The sequence below is a fragment of the Eptesicus fuscus genome, chromosome 25, assembly GCF_027574615.1.
Source record: "Eptesicus fuscus isolate TK198812 chromosome 25, DD_ASM_mEF_20220401, whole genome shotgun sequence".
Lineage (NCBI taxonomy): Eukaryota > Metazoa > Chordata > Mammalia > Chiroptera > Vespertilionidae > Eptesicus > Eptesicus fuscus.
This window is the reverse complement of record NC_072497.1, coordinates 1,409,471-1,425,113: the sequence shown is the minus strand read 5'-3', so window position 1 is coordinate 1,425,113 and position 15,643 is coordinate 1,409,471. Positions and strand designations below refer to the sequence as shown.

Below are 15,643 nucleotides of genomic sequence, written 5' to 3'. Positions count from 1 at the left end.
TTCCCCTTAGGGGTTCTTCTTTTTCTCACACTCCCCCCAACACGCTGAGAATGAAACCTATGGAATGAACCCTAGCCCTAGCCGGCGTGGCTCAGTCGGTGGAGCGTAGACCTAGGAACCAGGAGGTCCCGGGTTCGATTCCCGGTCAGGGCACATGCCCGGGGTTGTGGGCTCGAACTCCAGTGGGGGGCGTGCAGGAGGCAGCCGATCCGTGATTCTCTCTCATCACGGACGTTTCTCTCCCTCTTCCTCGCTCTCTCCCTAAAATCAACAAAAACATATTTTAAGAAATAAAAATGTGCCCTGACTGGTGTGGCTCAGTGGATGGAGCGTCGGCCTGTGGACCGAAGGGTCCCAGGTTCGATTCCGGTCAAGGGCATGGACCTTGGTTGCGGGCACATCCCCAGTGGGGGGTGTGCAGGAGGCAGCTGATGGATGTTTCTCTCTCATCGATGTTTCTAACTCTCTATCCCTCTCCCTTCCTCTCTGTAAAAGATCAATAAAACATATATTATTTTAAAAATGAAATGCTGTCAGGCTCCCTGGAAAGGCCACGGTGTCCCTGGAGGGGCTTCTGGAATAGACCAGAATGTTCCGTGATGTGTATGTTTAACTCGGACTCAGCTCGGCTAGCAGACTCAGGAGGGAGCACGGGTGTGGCCAGTGGGCTGTCAAAGACTCTTTTTTAAATTTTTTTTTTTTTGCCCTAACCGGTGTGGCTCAGTGGATAGAGCGTCGGCCTGCCGACTCAAGGGTCCCAGGTTCGATTCCGGTCAAGGGCATGTACCTTGGTTGCGGGCACATCCCCAGTAGGGGGTGTGCAGGAGGCAGCTGATTGATGTTTCTAACTCTCTATCCCTCTCCCTTTCTCTCTGTAAAAAATTAATAAGATACATTTTAAAAATTTTTTTTTTATTGATTTCAGAGAGGAAGGGAGAGGGAGAGAGAGAAACATCCATGATGGGAGAGAATCTTGGATCGGCTGCCTCCTGCACACCCACCCCCCGCCCCCGGGGATCAAGCCCACAACCTGGGCATGTGCCCTTGGCCGGAATCAAACCCGGGACCCTTCAGTCCCAGGGCCTACTCTCTAACCACTGAGCCACATCGGCTAGGACTATTCATTGCTTTTTAGCGAGAAAGGAAGGGAGAGAGAGAGACAGAGAGAAACATCCATGAGGAGAGAGAGTCATGGATCGGCTGCCTCCTGCACGCCCCACACTGGGGATCCAGCCCGCAACCCGGGCCTGTGCCCTTGACTGGGAATCGAACCGTGACCTCCTGGTTCACAGGTCGACGCTCAGCCACGGAGCCACGCCGGACAGACCCTTTTACGAGGCCCTCGCTTGCTCCTGCGTCTTCCGGTCACCGTCCGAGAGGCCGAGGCCGGCGGTGGCTCTCTCTGGCCAGGCTGGTGCGTGGGAAAGTTCATTTTTCCCCGAGCAGGTCATTGTTTACACTGCAGGACGCTGAGCTCATGAGCGAGCGGGGCGGCATTCCTCGTGGCTGTTAACGAGCCACGGAGGAGGCACGAAGTGAGGGGCCGCCCAGAGCTCCGGGCCCCATGACCTGGCGGTGGGGTAAGAGGGCCAGCGGCCTGGAGTCAGCGCTCGGCGGCCGGATGACTGCCTCTGCCATCCTGAAAACGTTCCAGCCCCGGCCGGTGTGGCTCAGTGGTTAGAGCAGTGGTTCTCAACCTTTCCGATGCCGCGGCCCTTTAATACAGCCCCTCATGTTGTGGTGACCCCCAACCACTGTCATTTTGCTACTGTTAATGCATCGTAATGTAAATATCTGTGTTTCCCGGTGGTCTTAGGCGACCCTGCTAGCGGTTCTCACCCTGTGGGTTGAGACCCACTGGATTAGAGCATCAGCGCTGGGACCCAAGGGTCCCGGGTTCGATTCCGGGTCAAAGGCACGTCCGTTGGTTGCAGGTTCCCGGCCTTGGTGGGGATGCGTGTAGGAAGCAACCGATGGATGTGTCTCTCTCACATCGATCTCTCTCCCTATGTCTCTCCCTCTCCCTCTCCCTTCCACTCTCTCTAAAAAAATCAATGGAGCCCTGACCGGTTTGGCTCAGTGGATAGAGCGTCGGCCTGCGGACTGAAGGGTCCCAGGTTCGATTCCGGTCGGGGCATGTACCTTGGTTGCGGGCACATCCCCAGTGGGGGGTGTGCAGGAGGCAGCTGATCGATGTTTCTCCCCCATCGATGTTTCTAACTATCCCTCTCCCTTCCTCTCTAAAAAATCAATAAAATATATATATTTTTAAAAATCTAGGGAAAAATAGCCTTGGGTGAGGATTAACAACAACAAAAAATTTCCAGGAAAATTGATCCTATAGGAAATGCCTTTGGCGAGAAATTCTTCCGTCGGTCCATCCATCCCTTGGGTCTGCTGTTTCCTTGGCCTGAGCAAGAGCTCCGCCCATCTTTCCTTCCTCCTTTCGTCCCGTCCCTCCTTCCCTCCACCCCTCCGGTCTTCATGAAACACCTACTACGTGCCAGGCTGAGCTGAGCACTGGGCAGAGGAAATGCCTGAAGCATGAGGGTCTAAATCAGAGGTGGGGGGCCCGGCCGGCGGGGCTCCGTGGTTGAGCGTCGACCTAGGAACCAGGAGGTCAGGGTTCGATTCCTGGTCAGGGCACAGGCCCGGGTGGCGGGCTCCATTCCCAGTGTGGGGTGTGCAGGAGGCAGTCGATCCGTGATTCTCTCTCATCATTGATATTCCTATCTCTTCCTCATCCTCTCTGAAATCAATAAAAATCTATCTATACTAATAAAAGGGTAATATGCTAATTAGACCGGACATCTTCCAGACGACCTTCCAGAGTCCTTAGGCACAAACCCACGGTGGCGGGGCCGAGGCAGAGGCAGTTAGGGGCGATCAGGCCGGCAGGGGAGAGCAGTTAGGAGGATCAGGTCAGCAGGGAGAGCAGTTAGGAGGATCAGGCCGGCAGGGGAGAGCCGTTAGGAGGATCAGGTCAGCAGGGAGAGCAGTTAGGGGTGATCAGGCCAGCAGTGGAGAGCAGTTAGGAGGATCAGGCCGGCAGGAAAGAACAGTTAGGGGCGATCAGGCCAGCAGGGGAGAGCAGTTAGGGGCGATCAGGCCAGCAGGGGAGAGCAGTTAGGAGTGATCAGGCCGGCAGGGGAGAGCAGTTAGGGGTGATCAGGCTGGCAGGGGAGAGCAGTTAGGGGCAATCAGGCCAGCAGGGAGAGCAGTTAGGGGCAATCAGGCCAGCAGGGGAGAGCAGTTAGGAGGATCAGGTCAGCAGGGAAAGCAGTTAGGGGTGATCAGGCCAGCAGGGAAGAACAGTTAGGGGTGATCAGGCTGGCAGGGGAGAGCAGTTAGGGGGGATCAGGCCAGCAGGGAGAGCAGTTAGGGGCAATCAGGCCAGCAGGGGAGAGCAGTTAGGGGTGATCAGGCCGGCAGGAGAGGGCAGTTAGGGGCAATCAGGCCAGCAGGGTGAGCAGTTAGGGAGGGATCAGGCCGGCAGGGACGGGCAGTTAGGGGCGATCAGGCAGGCAGGCAGGTGAGTGGTTAGGAACCAGCGGTCGTGGATTGCAAGAGGGAAGTCCGAAACCGGCCGTCGGACATCCTCTGAGTGGTCCTGGATAGGAGAGGGTGCAGGCCGGGCTGAGGGGACCGCCCCCCCCCCCCCACTGTCCCTGTGCACGAATTTCATGTACTGGGCCTCTAGTGTATCATAAAAACAAGATTGGCATCTTGTGTTTATGCTGCATAGCCTGCCACTGTTCTAAAACTCCCTGGCCCTCTGCCTCATTCCGACGCGCCCCCTGAACCACGCTCACTTCCCGGCTGGCCCGTGCTCCATGCGACAGATGTGCCAGGCTCGTATTTTAAGTACATTTTTTACTGATTTCAGAGAGGAAGGGAGAAGGAGCGCGAGAGAGAAACAGCAACCCCACACTGGGGATCGAGCCCGCCACCCGGGCATGTGCCCCTGACCGGGAATCGAACCGTGACCTCCTGGTTCCTAGGTCGACGCTCAGCCGCTGAGCCACGCCGGCCGGGTCAGACTACTTTTAACCTGAAGTTCTCTCTTAAGAAGTCCGGATGAATTCAGAGTCCTCCTTAGGATTCACCCCGGCCAGTGCAATCCCTGTATGTTCAGGAAGGCACAGCTTAAGGCACTGAATACACACGGTAGAGCTGTTGTCCAGAAGGTCTCTGCTGGCGTGGATTCCCACCAGCAGCACATACGTATGTCCGTTCTTCTGAATCTCACCAACGCTGTGTATTTTGTCTTTTTAACTTTTTTGCTATTTGGTAGGTGAGAGGAGATGGTATCAGATTATTTCAATTCGCAGTTATGAGTAACAGAAGACCCAATTTTCCCCAAAGGCGTAGCGTGTATGCTCACGTGTTACACATGTGCATGTTACACGTGAGCACATATATGTGCATTGTGTGTGTGTGCGTGTGTGTGTGTACATGCACTTTAATACCCTTTTAATATCCTTTGCTCATTTTGCTTTTTTTCTTTTTAATGTATTTTATTAATTTTTTACAGAGGAAGGGAGAGGGAGAGAGAGTTAGAAACATCGATGAGAGAGAAACATCCATCAGCTGCCTCCTGCACGCCCCCTACTGGGCATGTGCCCGCAACCAAGGTACATGCCCTTGACCGGAATCGAACCCGGGACCCTTCAGTCTGCAGGCCCACGCTCTATCCACTGAGCCACACCGGCCAGGGCTCCTTTGCTCATTTTTCCCTTCGGATTTAAAAATCTGCTTTTTGGTCACTTTTTTTTTTTTTTTTTCATCCAAATCGTCCATACGGCGCCTCCTGGCACCACGCTAAGCAGGACGCATTCCTCCTCCTCCTTCCTGCGACTCCCCCTCAAATACCTCCAGGCAGAAATCACGTCTCTCCTCCTCCAACACAAACACCCGGCTCCTGCTACCGCGCCTCCCGGGGCCAAGTTTCCAGGGCGGGCGGCTGCTGAAGACCTCGCGCGTCCCACGGCCCACGGCCCTGCCGCCCCGTCCCCGGGACACTCCGGCGCAGAGCTCCCTGCAGCCCCCCGCCAAGCCCGCCCCGAGCCGCCCCTGCCGGCCCCCGGCCCAGCCCCCGCCTCCTGCTCAACCACAGGGCCCCGCGCGTTAGCCTGAGGACGACTATCGAGGCGTTGCCGGTGGGGTATTGTGCGCCGGGAGCCCGAATACAGTGGTGAGAGCGAGCAAGCGAGCTCATGGAGGCCAGAAACAGGAAGAGGAACTGGCCGGGTGCAAGGACAGTGATTAACTCAAATGAGGAAAGCGTTAAGAAGGGGATGGTCAGCCCGGCCTAAGCGACCGAACAACCAAACAACCAGTCAACCGGTCGCTATGACAACCAGTCAACCGGTCACTATGACATGCACTGACCACCAGGGGACAGACGCTCAATACACAGGATCGGGCTCCCTCCTTTCTGGATCGGGCCTGCGGGGATCGGGCCAAAACCAGCTCTCCGACATCCCCTGAGGGGTCCCGGATTGCGAGAGCCTGCAGGCCAGGCCGAGGGACCCCACCAGTGCACGAATCCATGCACCGGGCCTCCAGAATGAATATATATGTATTACAATTTGCAGATTACTCTTTTATTTGATAGATAGATTTAATATCTATCTAATTAAAGAATAATCTGCAAATTGACTGTCACTCCAACACATAAGATGGCTGCCCCCACGTGGTCAAAGATCCTGCCCCCATGTGGACACAAGATGGCCACCACAAGATGGCCAGCAGGGGAGGGCAGTTGAGAGGGACCCAGGCCTGTAGGGGAGGGCAGTTGGGGGCGACCAGGCCGGCAGGGGGAGCAGTTAGGGGCCACCAGGCCTGCAGGGGAGGGCAGTTGGGGTGACCAAGCCTGCAGGGGAGGGCAGTTAGGGGCAAACAGGCTGGCAGGGGAGTGGTTATGGGGTGATGCAGGGGAGGGCAGTTAGGGGTGACCAGGCCTTCAGGGGAGGGCAGTTGGGGGGGGAGGGGGGATCCAGGCCTGCAAGGGAGAGCAGTTGGAAGGGACCCAGGCCTGCAGAGAAGGGCAGTTGGGGGGGACCCAGGCCTGCAGGGGAGTGCAGTTAGGGGTGACCAGGCCTGCAGGGGAGGGCAGTTAGGGGTGACCAGGCCTGCAGGGGAGGGCAGTTAGGCATCAATCAGGCTGCCAGGGGAGTGGTTAGGGGGTGATCAGGCTGGGAGGCAGAAGCGGTTAGGGTCAATCAGGAAGGCAGGTAGGCGAGCAGTTGGGAGCCAGCAGTCCTGGATTGTGAGAGGGATGTCTGACTGACCGTTTAGGCCTGATCCTACTGGGATTGGGCCTAAACGGGCAGTCGGACATCCCTCAAGAGATCCCAGATTGGAGAGGGTGCAGGCTGGGCTGAGGGACAGACACACACACACCCCATACACGAATTTCATGCACCAGGCCTCTAGTATATAATAAAAGTGTAATATGCTAATTAGACCGGACATCCTTCCGGATGACCTTCTGGATGAGGCCAGAGCTGCAAGGGAAGCCCAGGTCCCAAGTGCCTGCCGGCAGCCAAGGTAAGCCTGAGTCCCGGGTGCCGGAGGGAAGCCAGTGCCGGCAGCCAGGGGAAGGAAGGCCCACTCCTGCAATAATTTTGTGCACTGGGCCTCTAGTCTACACTAATAAAGGAATAAGATGCAAATTGACCGTATCTTCACGACGCCCACCAGCCAATCAGGAGCAAGTATGCAAATTAACCCAACAAAGATGGAGGGTTAATTTGCATACACAGGCGCCGAGCAGCCAGGGGCGTTCCCCGTGGGAAGGTGGAAAGGCGGCTCCAGCCGGAGTGAAGGCGGTGCCGGCAGCCAGGGGAAGGAAGGCCCATTCTGGCACGAATCTTCATGCATTGGGCCTATAGTATATATATATATATATATATATATATATATATATATATATATATATATATAAATAAATACTAGAGGCCCGGTGCATGAAATTCTTACATGGGTACGGTCCTTAGGCCTGGCCTGCGATCTGGGCCATCTTCCCCAGCTGCACGCAGCCGGCCCCGCCCCCTCACCACCATCCACCCCCAGTTCCCCGTTCGCCATCGGGTGATCGGAGCCCACTGGCTGGGGGGAGGAACCAAGAGGTCGGCTGTTCTGCCTGCTCGCCGGCCCCGCCCCCACCACGGGTTGCCCTGTGTGTGGGGGGCAACTGGTGGGGCGGGGGCCTTGGCCTGGCGCCACCCACTCCCAGTTCACCGTTTGCCATCGGGCGACGGGAGCCTGCCGGCCGGGGAAAGGGACCGAGAGGCGGTCAGTAACCTTCTTGGGCGTATATTCAGGAGGGAAGTTGCCGGGTCAGTCATAACGCTTAACACCTGAGTAACTCAGACTGTTTTCCAAGGAGCTGCACCGTTTTACCTTCCCGCCAGCGATACGTGAAGATTTGAAGCATTCTCCATCCTCGCCAACCCTGGCTATAGCCCGTTTTCACCATCCGAGTGCCAAGAGCACCGTGTGGTTCTGACTTGCGTTTCTCTGACGCCTTGGACACAACCGCCGTTTCACGTGTCCCTCGGGTTTTACGAAACGTGGTGGGTGACGGACGGCGGACGGGACGACCCGGCACGGGGGGGGGGGGGGGGGGGGAACGCCCGTCCCCTGGTGCGTAGGCGGCTTCTGCTCACCTGCCGGCGGCCAGGCCTTGATGTAGCCGGTGCAGTGGACCACGGCGTACTGGGCCTCCCCTTCCTTCACAGGCCCCAGGCCATTCCTGCGGGAAGAACGGCAGGGACGTGGCGTCCAGCCCCCGGGGGTCAGGCGAGGGTGCCGGTGGCTCCTCCCGTACCCAAGCCACCGGCGTCCCTGGTTCGCCTAGAGGTTTTGAATCTTGACTGTTTCCCCTCCTTCCACAGAGTCTGAAAGTCCAAAACAAATACCCCCCCTCCCCCAGCTCCCTTTCTCATCTCAGCCCCCGGGACCCGACGTGCTGGGTCTCCTGGTCCTCCCCACACTCAGCCCCTCCCCACGTCCAGCTACTCCTCTCCACCTCCAGCTACTCCTCTCCCCATCCAGCTACTCCTCTCCCCGTCCAGCTACTCCTATCCCAGTTCAGCTACTCCTCTCCACACCCAGCTACTCCTCTCCCCGTCCAGCTACTCCTCTCCACGTCCAGCTACTCCTATCCCAGTTCAGCTACTCCTCTTCATGTCCAGCTACCCCTCTCCACACCCAGCTACTCCTCTCCCTGTCCAGCTACTCCTCTCCACATCCAATAACTCCTCTCCACGTTCAGCTACTCCTCTCCACATTCAGCTACTCCTCTCCACACCCAGCTACTCCTCTCCACACCCAGCTACTCCTCTCCCAGTTAAGCTACTCCTCTCCACACCCAGCTACTCCTCTCCACACCCAGCTACTCCTCTCCACACCCAGCTACCCCCTACACGTCCAGCTACTCCCTTCCACATTCAGCTACTCCTCTCCACGTCCAGCTACTCCTCTCCACATTCAGCTACTCCTTTCCATGTTCAACTACTCCCCAGCTCAGGGCACTCAGCTACCACCCAGCAGAGCCCAGAAACACCATCAAAAAAACCCCTACGAACCTGAACCTCTTCCTCATGGTGGTGATTCTGCTCAGAGGCAGGTGGTCCAACGGAGCGTTTCCACACCTGAGAGTCGACAAACACGTCGGAGTGAGTGAAGGACCAGGCGAGTTTATAAAACAGACAGGGCCCGGCCGGCATGGCTCAGGGGCTAAGCATCGACCTGTGAACCAGGAGGTCACGGTTCGATTCCCGGTCAAGGGCACATGCCCGGGTTGCAGGCTCGATCCCCAGTGTGGGGCGTGCAGGAGGCAGCCGATCCATGATTCTCTCTCATCATGGATGTTTCTCTCTCTCCCTCTCTCCGTCTCGCTCTCTCTCCCTTCCACTCTGAAATCAATAAAGATATGTTTAACAAAAGAAAAGATGCGAGTCCATTATACCCTGAGACCGGGGACAGCGCCTGCCCTAGCATGGGCATAGGATGGCAGGGACAATCCCCGACTGGCTGCCCAGGACGCTGGCACAGCCCTCCGCCCTCTGGCCAGCGTCTCGCTGACACTGAGCTGCTTTGGTCCAAGAACAGAGCATGCTCTCGTCAGAGGGCAGAGCTGCTCACATCACCGGTAAACCCAGGTGGACAGGCACCTGGAGACCCACCTGGAGCAGAGCGTCCGGGGCAGGAGGGGCCCGCCTCGGAGGGCGCGCAGGAGCCGAATAATCCGTGTGTCTCTCTGGCATGGATGTTTCTCTCTCTCTCTCCACCCCCGCTCCCTCCCTCCCTCCATCCCTTCCACTCTCTCTAAAAACCAACGGAAAAAATATCCTCAGGTGAGGGTTCAACAGAAAATAAAAAAGAAGAGGAAGCCACAGGAGTGAACCCCAGGTGGCCTGTGTGCCCGCCGCCCGCCAGCCCGTGGAGGCGATCCCCCACCGCAGCCACGCCCACCGCCCTCCCAGACAGACCTCATCCTGCAGATGAAGGACCGCCTGGAACCCATGCACATGCGCATGGAGGACTGCTGGCCCTCTTTCTTCACCGTCCCAGTCTTCAGGTCCAGGATCCGGCCTGAGAGAGAGAGAGAGGGAGAGAGAGAGGGAGAGAGAGCAGGGCGGGTGCATCAGCCTCGGCCTCTGCCTGGGGGCACGGGTGCCGGGGCAGGGGAGCTCGCTGCACCCGCTCTGCAATGAGGACCCACAGGGTCCCGCACGCCCCTCCTTCCTGCGAGTTCCCAACATCCTTTGCCGGGAAACGCCCGGGGCGATGCACTCCATACAATCCCAAAGGCCCGTTTTCTTTTTTAAAAAAATGCCAGAGGCCCGGTGCACGAATTCGTGCACAGGTGGGGTCCCCAGGCCTGGCCGGCGATCAAGGCCATCTCACCCAGTCCCGATGGGTTGGGCCGGCTGGGGCAGGGAAAGGAGGAGAGGGGGAGGGACCATGGGAGGTTGGCTGTGGGAGCGCACTGACCACCAGGGGGCAGCTCCTGCATTGAGTGTCTGCCCCCTGGTGGTCAGTGCACGTCATAGCGACTGGTGTCCCGGTTGTTTGGTCAACTGCTTGTAATGGTCGCTTAGTCTTTTATATAAAGAGGTATTTCTTTATATAAAGGTAGCTCTGACCAGTGTGGCTCAGTGGATAGAGCGTCGGCCTGCGTACTGAAGGGTCCCAGGTTCGATTCTGGTCAAGGGCATGTACCTTGGCTGCGGGCACATCCCCAGTGGGGGGTGTGCAGAAGGCAGCTGGTCGATGTTTCTCTCTCATCGATGTTTCTAACTCTCTATCCCTCTCCCTTCCTCTCTGTAAAAAAAAATCAATTATATATATATATATATATATATGTATACATTGATTTCAGAGAGGAAGGGAGAGAGAGAGAGAGAGTTAGAAACATCCATGATGAGAGAGAATCACGGATCGGCTGCCCCCTGCAGGCCTCACACTGGGGATCGAGCCCGCAACCCGGGCATGTGCCCTGACCGGGAATCAAACCCTGACCTTCTGGTTCTTAGGTCGGCGCTCAACCACGAAGGCTTAGCTTTTTATATTTATTTTTCACAAAGAAGAATCATAAGTTTGTCTCAGATAAAATCATCAAGGAAGGCTGTGCGCTCCTAAAACGGCTCCCCCAGGCTACCGCCGAAATACAAGAGAGATTAGGATGATTTCATCAAAGGAGTCCTGGTGAGTACAGGAAACATCTTATCTTGTCCTGTTTTGTTTTGTTTTAAAAAAGGAGGCAAACCGCCCTGGCCGGTGTAGCTCAGTGGATAGAGCATCGACCTGTGGACTGAAGGGTCGCGGGTTCGATTCGGTCAAGGGCACATGCCCAGGTTGCGGGCTCAGTCCCCACTAGGGGGCGTGCAGGAGGCAGCCGATCCATGATTCTCTCTCCTCATTGATGTTTCTCTCCCTCTCCCTCTCCCTTCCTCTCTGAGATCAATAAAAACATATTAAAAGAAAAAAGTGTATTAGAGGTCACTGGTTTGATTCCCAGTCAGGGCTCCATCCCCAGTGTGGAGTGTGCAGGAGGCAATCGATCCGTGATTCTCTCTCCTCATGGATGTTTCTCTCCCTCTCCCTTCCTCTCTGAGATCAATAAAAAATATGTTTTTTTAAACACTATTGTCTAAAGGGTGCATGGAGGCTCAGGGACATACAGAGGCTAGAGGGGAGCAAGAATGTACTGACTCTGTTAGACAGAAACTTCCGGACTCTGTCCCCATCTCACTACAGGGGGACCTCCTTTCTCCAACGTCTCCCGTCGAGAACAACCTACTTCCTGTAGGATCAGTCACGCGCCTCCCCAGTGACAGACAGAGAAAATGCGCGAGCAGGAGTCAGTTCGCCACCGTTAGAATCTCAGGAAGCTGTGCTGTGACCATTCTGTTGATCTTTTTGCTTTTGTGGCTGCTTATCATTTTTGTTAAATTTTCTTTTTTTTTTCACCGTACATTTCTCTTTCCTTCTGGTTAAATTTCCATTGACATTTCATGTCCTTTTGCTTTTGTTTATTTATTTTAATACACTAGAGGCCCAGTGCACGAAATCCGTGCACGGAGGGGGGGTGTCCCTCAGCCCAGCTTGCACCCTCTCACAATCTCAGACCGCTGGCTCCTAACCGCTCACCTGCTTCCCTGCCTGATCGTCCTTAGCCCCTCTGCCTGCCTGATCGCCCCTAACCACTCACCTGCCTCATCACCCCTAACCACTCACTTGCCTGCCTGCCTCATCGCTCCTAACCCCTCTGCCTGCCTGCCTCATCGCCCCTAACCACTTGCCTGCCTGCCTCATCGCCCCTAACCACTCTGCCTGCCTGCCTGATTGCCCCTAACCACTCACCTGCCTGCCTGATTGCCCCTAACCACTCACCTGCCTGCCTGATCACCCCTAACCACTCACCTGCCTGCCTGATCACCTCTAATCACTCTGCCTGCCTGCCTGATTGCCCCTAACCACTCACCTGCCTGCCTGATCACCCCTAACTGCTCACCTGCCTGCCTGATCACCCCTAACCACCTCTGCCTTGGCCCCCACACCTGAGACCCAGGCTTCCCTCCTCTGGCCAGCTGCAGGAAACCGGGACCTGGGCCTCCCTCCCTTTGGCACCCGGAACGCTGGGCGGCACCCCCCGGGCCCCGGCTTTGTCAGGAAGGACATCCGGAATGACGTCCGGTCTATCGGTCTAATTAGCATATTACCCTTTTATTAGTATAGATGTTTATTGATTTCAGAGAGCAAGGGAGAGGGAGATGGAGAAATAGAAACATCCACGATGAGAGAGAATCATGGATCGGCTGCCTCCTGCACGCCCCCCACTGGGAATCGAGCCCGCAACCTGGGCCTGTGCCCTTGACCGGGAATCGAACCCTGACCTCCTGGCTCATAGGTCGACGCTCAACCACTGAGCCACACCCGCCGGGCCACCCTCTCCCTTTTGTGACCAATAAAGATGGAGGCTGGGGTTTGGGTTGGGATCTTGGACCTGTGGCCCTGGAGTTACAACAGAGGCAAGACTCCCAGCCCCTGAGCTGGGCTGGCCCCTGGCCCCGCGGACACTCAGAGGCGCCTGCCTGCCAAGCAGTGTCCTGCGTGGACATCTCCCCGCCCCGCCACATGGGGAGGCGCTAACGAGACGCTAACGAGGCGGCGAGGGCAGCCAGGGCTGCACAGACCCTCAGAGAGAATCATCTCAGGCGACGACGTGGAGGTGAGCCCTGGCCAGGGTGGGTCAGTGGATAGAGCGCCAACCTGTGGACCAAAGGGTCCCGGGTTCGATTCCGGTCAAGGGCACGGACCTCGGGGGCAGGCTCCTCCCCGGCCCGGGCCCTGGTTGGGGCGCGTGCAGGAGGCAACCCATCGGTGTGTTTCTCTCACATCGATGTTTCTCTCTCTCTCTCTCCCTCTACCCTCCACTCCCTCTAAAAATCAATGGGAAAATGTCCTCGGGTGAGGATTTAAAAAAAAAAAAAAAGGACTGGGGGGTGTGGGGAGGAAGCCAGGGCACAGAGCCCCAACACGGGTGACAGGGCACGGCCCCCCGCCCGCCCCGACCGCTGGGCCCCACGGGCACGCCCCCCCCGCCCCCCCAGCACTCACATTCCAAGCGTGACACAGAGTCACGCGAGCACCCCGTGCCGGGCCGCGGGTCTGCTGTTCATTAAAAAGTCATCACCCCCTCGTCCCCCCCGGCCGGCACCTCTTCTGCTATTTCATCTGCAGACACAAGTACAAATCCCCCATCCTGTTTAGAATACCCCGGAGTGTGATTTAAAGAGATACATTCCTCTTCGGGATCATGCTCCAGGAATGCCAGCAATTCGGGCCCGGAGGGGGTGACTGATTAGTCTCCCTCCCCCTCCGCCCCCCCCCCCGTCCGATGGAGGGGGGCCAGGCCGACATGGGGTTCAGGAAGGCAAGCTGAGGCCATGCCTGGCCTCGCCTCACCTGCGAACGTCCCGAGACGATCAAAAAACTGGCAAGTAGCAGGAATAACCTGCCTCCGTGCAAAAAAGCCTTAGAAGGGGCTCGAAGAGATCGGGAATACTGAGGGAGCCCGGCCAGCGTGGCTCCGTGGTTGAGCGTCGACCTATGAACCAGGAGGTCAGGGTTCGACTCCCGGTCAGGGCACAGGCCCGGGTTGCGGGCTCCATCTCCAGTGGGGGGCGTTGCAGGAGGCAGCCAACCCGCGATTCTCTCTCATCACGGATGTTTCTCCTTCTCCTTCTCCCTTCCTCTCTAAAATCAATTAGAAAAATTTTTTTAAAAAAATGAGCCTTAGCCAATTTGGCTCAGTGGATAGAGCATCGGCCCCAGAACTGAAGGGTCCCGGGTTCGATTCCGGTCAAGGGCGCGTACCTCGGTTGCAGGTTCCCCGGCGCTGGAAGGGGTGCGTGCAGGAGGCAACCCACGGATGTGTCTCTCTCCCATCGATGTTTCTCTCTGTCTCTCCCTCTCCCTCCCACTCTGTCTAAAAATCAATGGGAAAATATCCTCGGGGGAGGATGAACAACAACAACAACAATAATAATAATAAACAGAAAAGATGAAAAGGTGAGGGAAGGCAAGGTTAGCGCGTGGAGACTCGGTTTACGTAAAATCTATAATAATGAATGCGTTAATATGCTAATTAGACCGGACGTCCTTCCGGATGTCCTTCCGGACGACCTGCTGGACGAAGCCGGGGCTGCAAGGGAAGCCTGGGTCCTGGGTGCCAGTGCCGGCAGCCGGGGGAAAAGAAGGCCTGCTCTTGCACAGATTTCGTGCACTGGGCCTCTAGTAATAATCCTATAGAAGAAAAGAGTAATATGCAAATTGCCCGTCACTCCAACACACAAGATGGCCGCCCCCATGTTGACACAAGATGGCCGCCACAAGATGGCCAGAAGGAGAGGGCAGTTGGGGGCAACCAGGCCTGCAGGGGAGGGCAGTTGGGGGTGATCAGGCCTGCAGGGGAGAGCAGTTGGGGGTGATCAGGCCGGCAGGGGAGAGCAGTTGGGGGCAACCAGGCTGGCAAGGGAAGGCAGTTAAGGGTGACCGGGCCGGCAGGGGAGGACAGTTAGGGGCGATCAGGCCAGCAGGGGAGCAGTTAGGCGTCGATCAAGCTGGCAGGGGAGTGGTTAGGGGGTGATCAGGCTGGCAGGCAGAAGCGTTTAGGGGCAATCAGGCAGAGGCAGGCGAGCGGTTGGGAGCCAGCAGACCTGGATTGTGAGAGGGATCCCAGATTGGAGAGGGTGCAGGCTGGGCTGAGGGACACACCCTCCACCCCCGGGCACGAATTTCATGCACCGGGCCTCTAGTAATAAACATAAAAGATGAAAAGGTAAGGGAAGGGAAGGTTAGCACGTGCAGAGACCCAGTTTCCGTAAAAAGAAAGCGATCTGGGGCTCAGAACCACCCCACACACACTCCGGGAAACATCGCGGGATAGCCCATCTCAGAGGCGGGAGCGAAGGTCGCGGACCAACGAAAAGAGACGCGTCTGAGGCCGGGAAAGATGGCTTTTAGATGCAAACCCGATGCCCGCAGTAAATCCTGAGGCCACGGAGAGCTGCGTCGTCGCCGAGTCGGGAGAAATCACCCCAGGAATCATCGCAGGGCAGGAGCGAGGAGGGGAGCGCGATGAGCACTCGGCTCACATGCCAGGGGATCGGAGCCAGGAGACCCGTCTCCGGGGCCAGCGGAGGGGATGCGGGAGGGGCGGGCAGAGGAATAGCACACGGACGCCTGCTTCCAACCGAGATGGGGTAACCGGGGGACGGGGGACAGGGGGGGTAAGACGTGCCTTCCCTTCAAAAGAATCCAAGCAGCCCGGGCCGGTGGCTCAGTGGTTAGAGCGCTGGCCTGCAAACTGAGGGTCACAGGTTCGATTCCCGGTCAAGGGCACGTACCTCGATTGTAGGTTCGATCCCCGGCCCTGGTCAGGGCCCATGTGGGAGGTAAGCAATGGATGTCTCTCTCACATCGATGTTTCTCTCTCTCTCCCCCTCCCCCCCCAACACACACACCTTCCACTCTCTTTAGAAATCAATGGAACCCGGCCTGCGTGCCTCGGTGGTTGAACATCGACTGATGAACCAGGAGGTCAGGGTTCGATTCCCGGTCAAGG

The 15,643-nt window shown here is 57.1% G+C and overlaps 1 protein-coding gene across 1 annotated transcript in view; it reads right to left on the bottom strand.

Moving 5' to 3' along the window:
* ARNT2 (aryl hydrocarbon receptor nuclear translocator 2) overlaps positions 1–15,643 on the bottom strand; it is a 78,186-nt gene that overhangs the window by 36,648 nt on the left and 25,895 nt on the right. The window contains exons 6-8 of the mRNA XM_054713284.1: positions 9,501–9,603; positions 8,595–8,660; positions 7,674–7,759 (exon numbers count right to left, since the gene is read on the bottom strand). Of these exons, the coding sequence (XP_054569259.1) occupies positions 7,674–7,759; positions 8,595–8,660; positions 9,501–9,603 (255 nt within the window). The remainder of the gene's footprint in view (positions 1–7,673; positions 7,760–8,594; positions 8,661–9,500; positions 9,604–15,643) is intronic.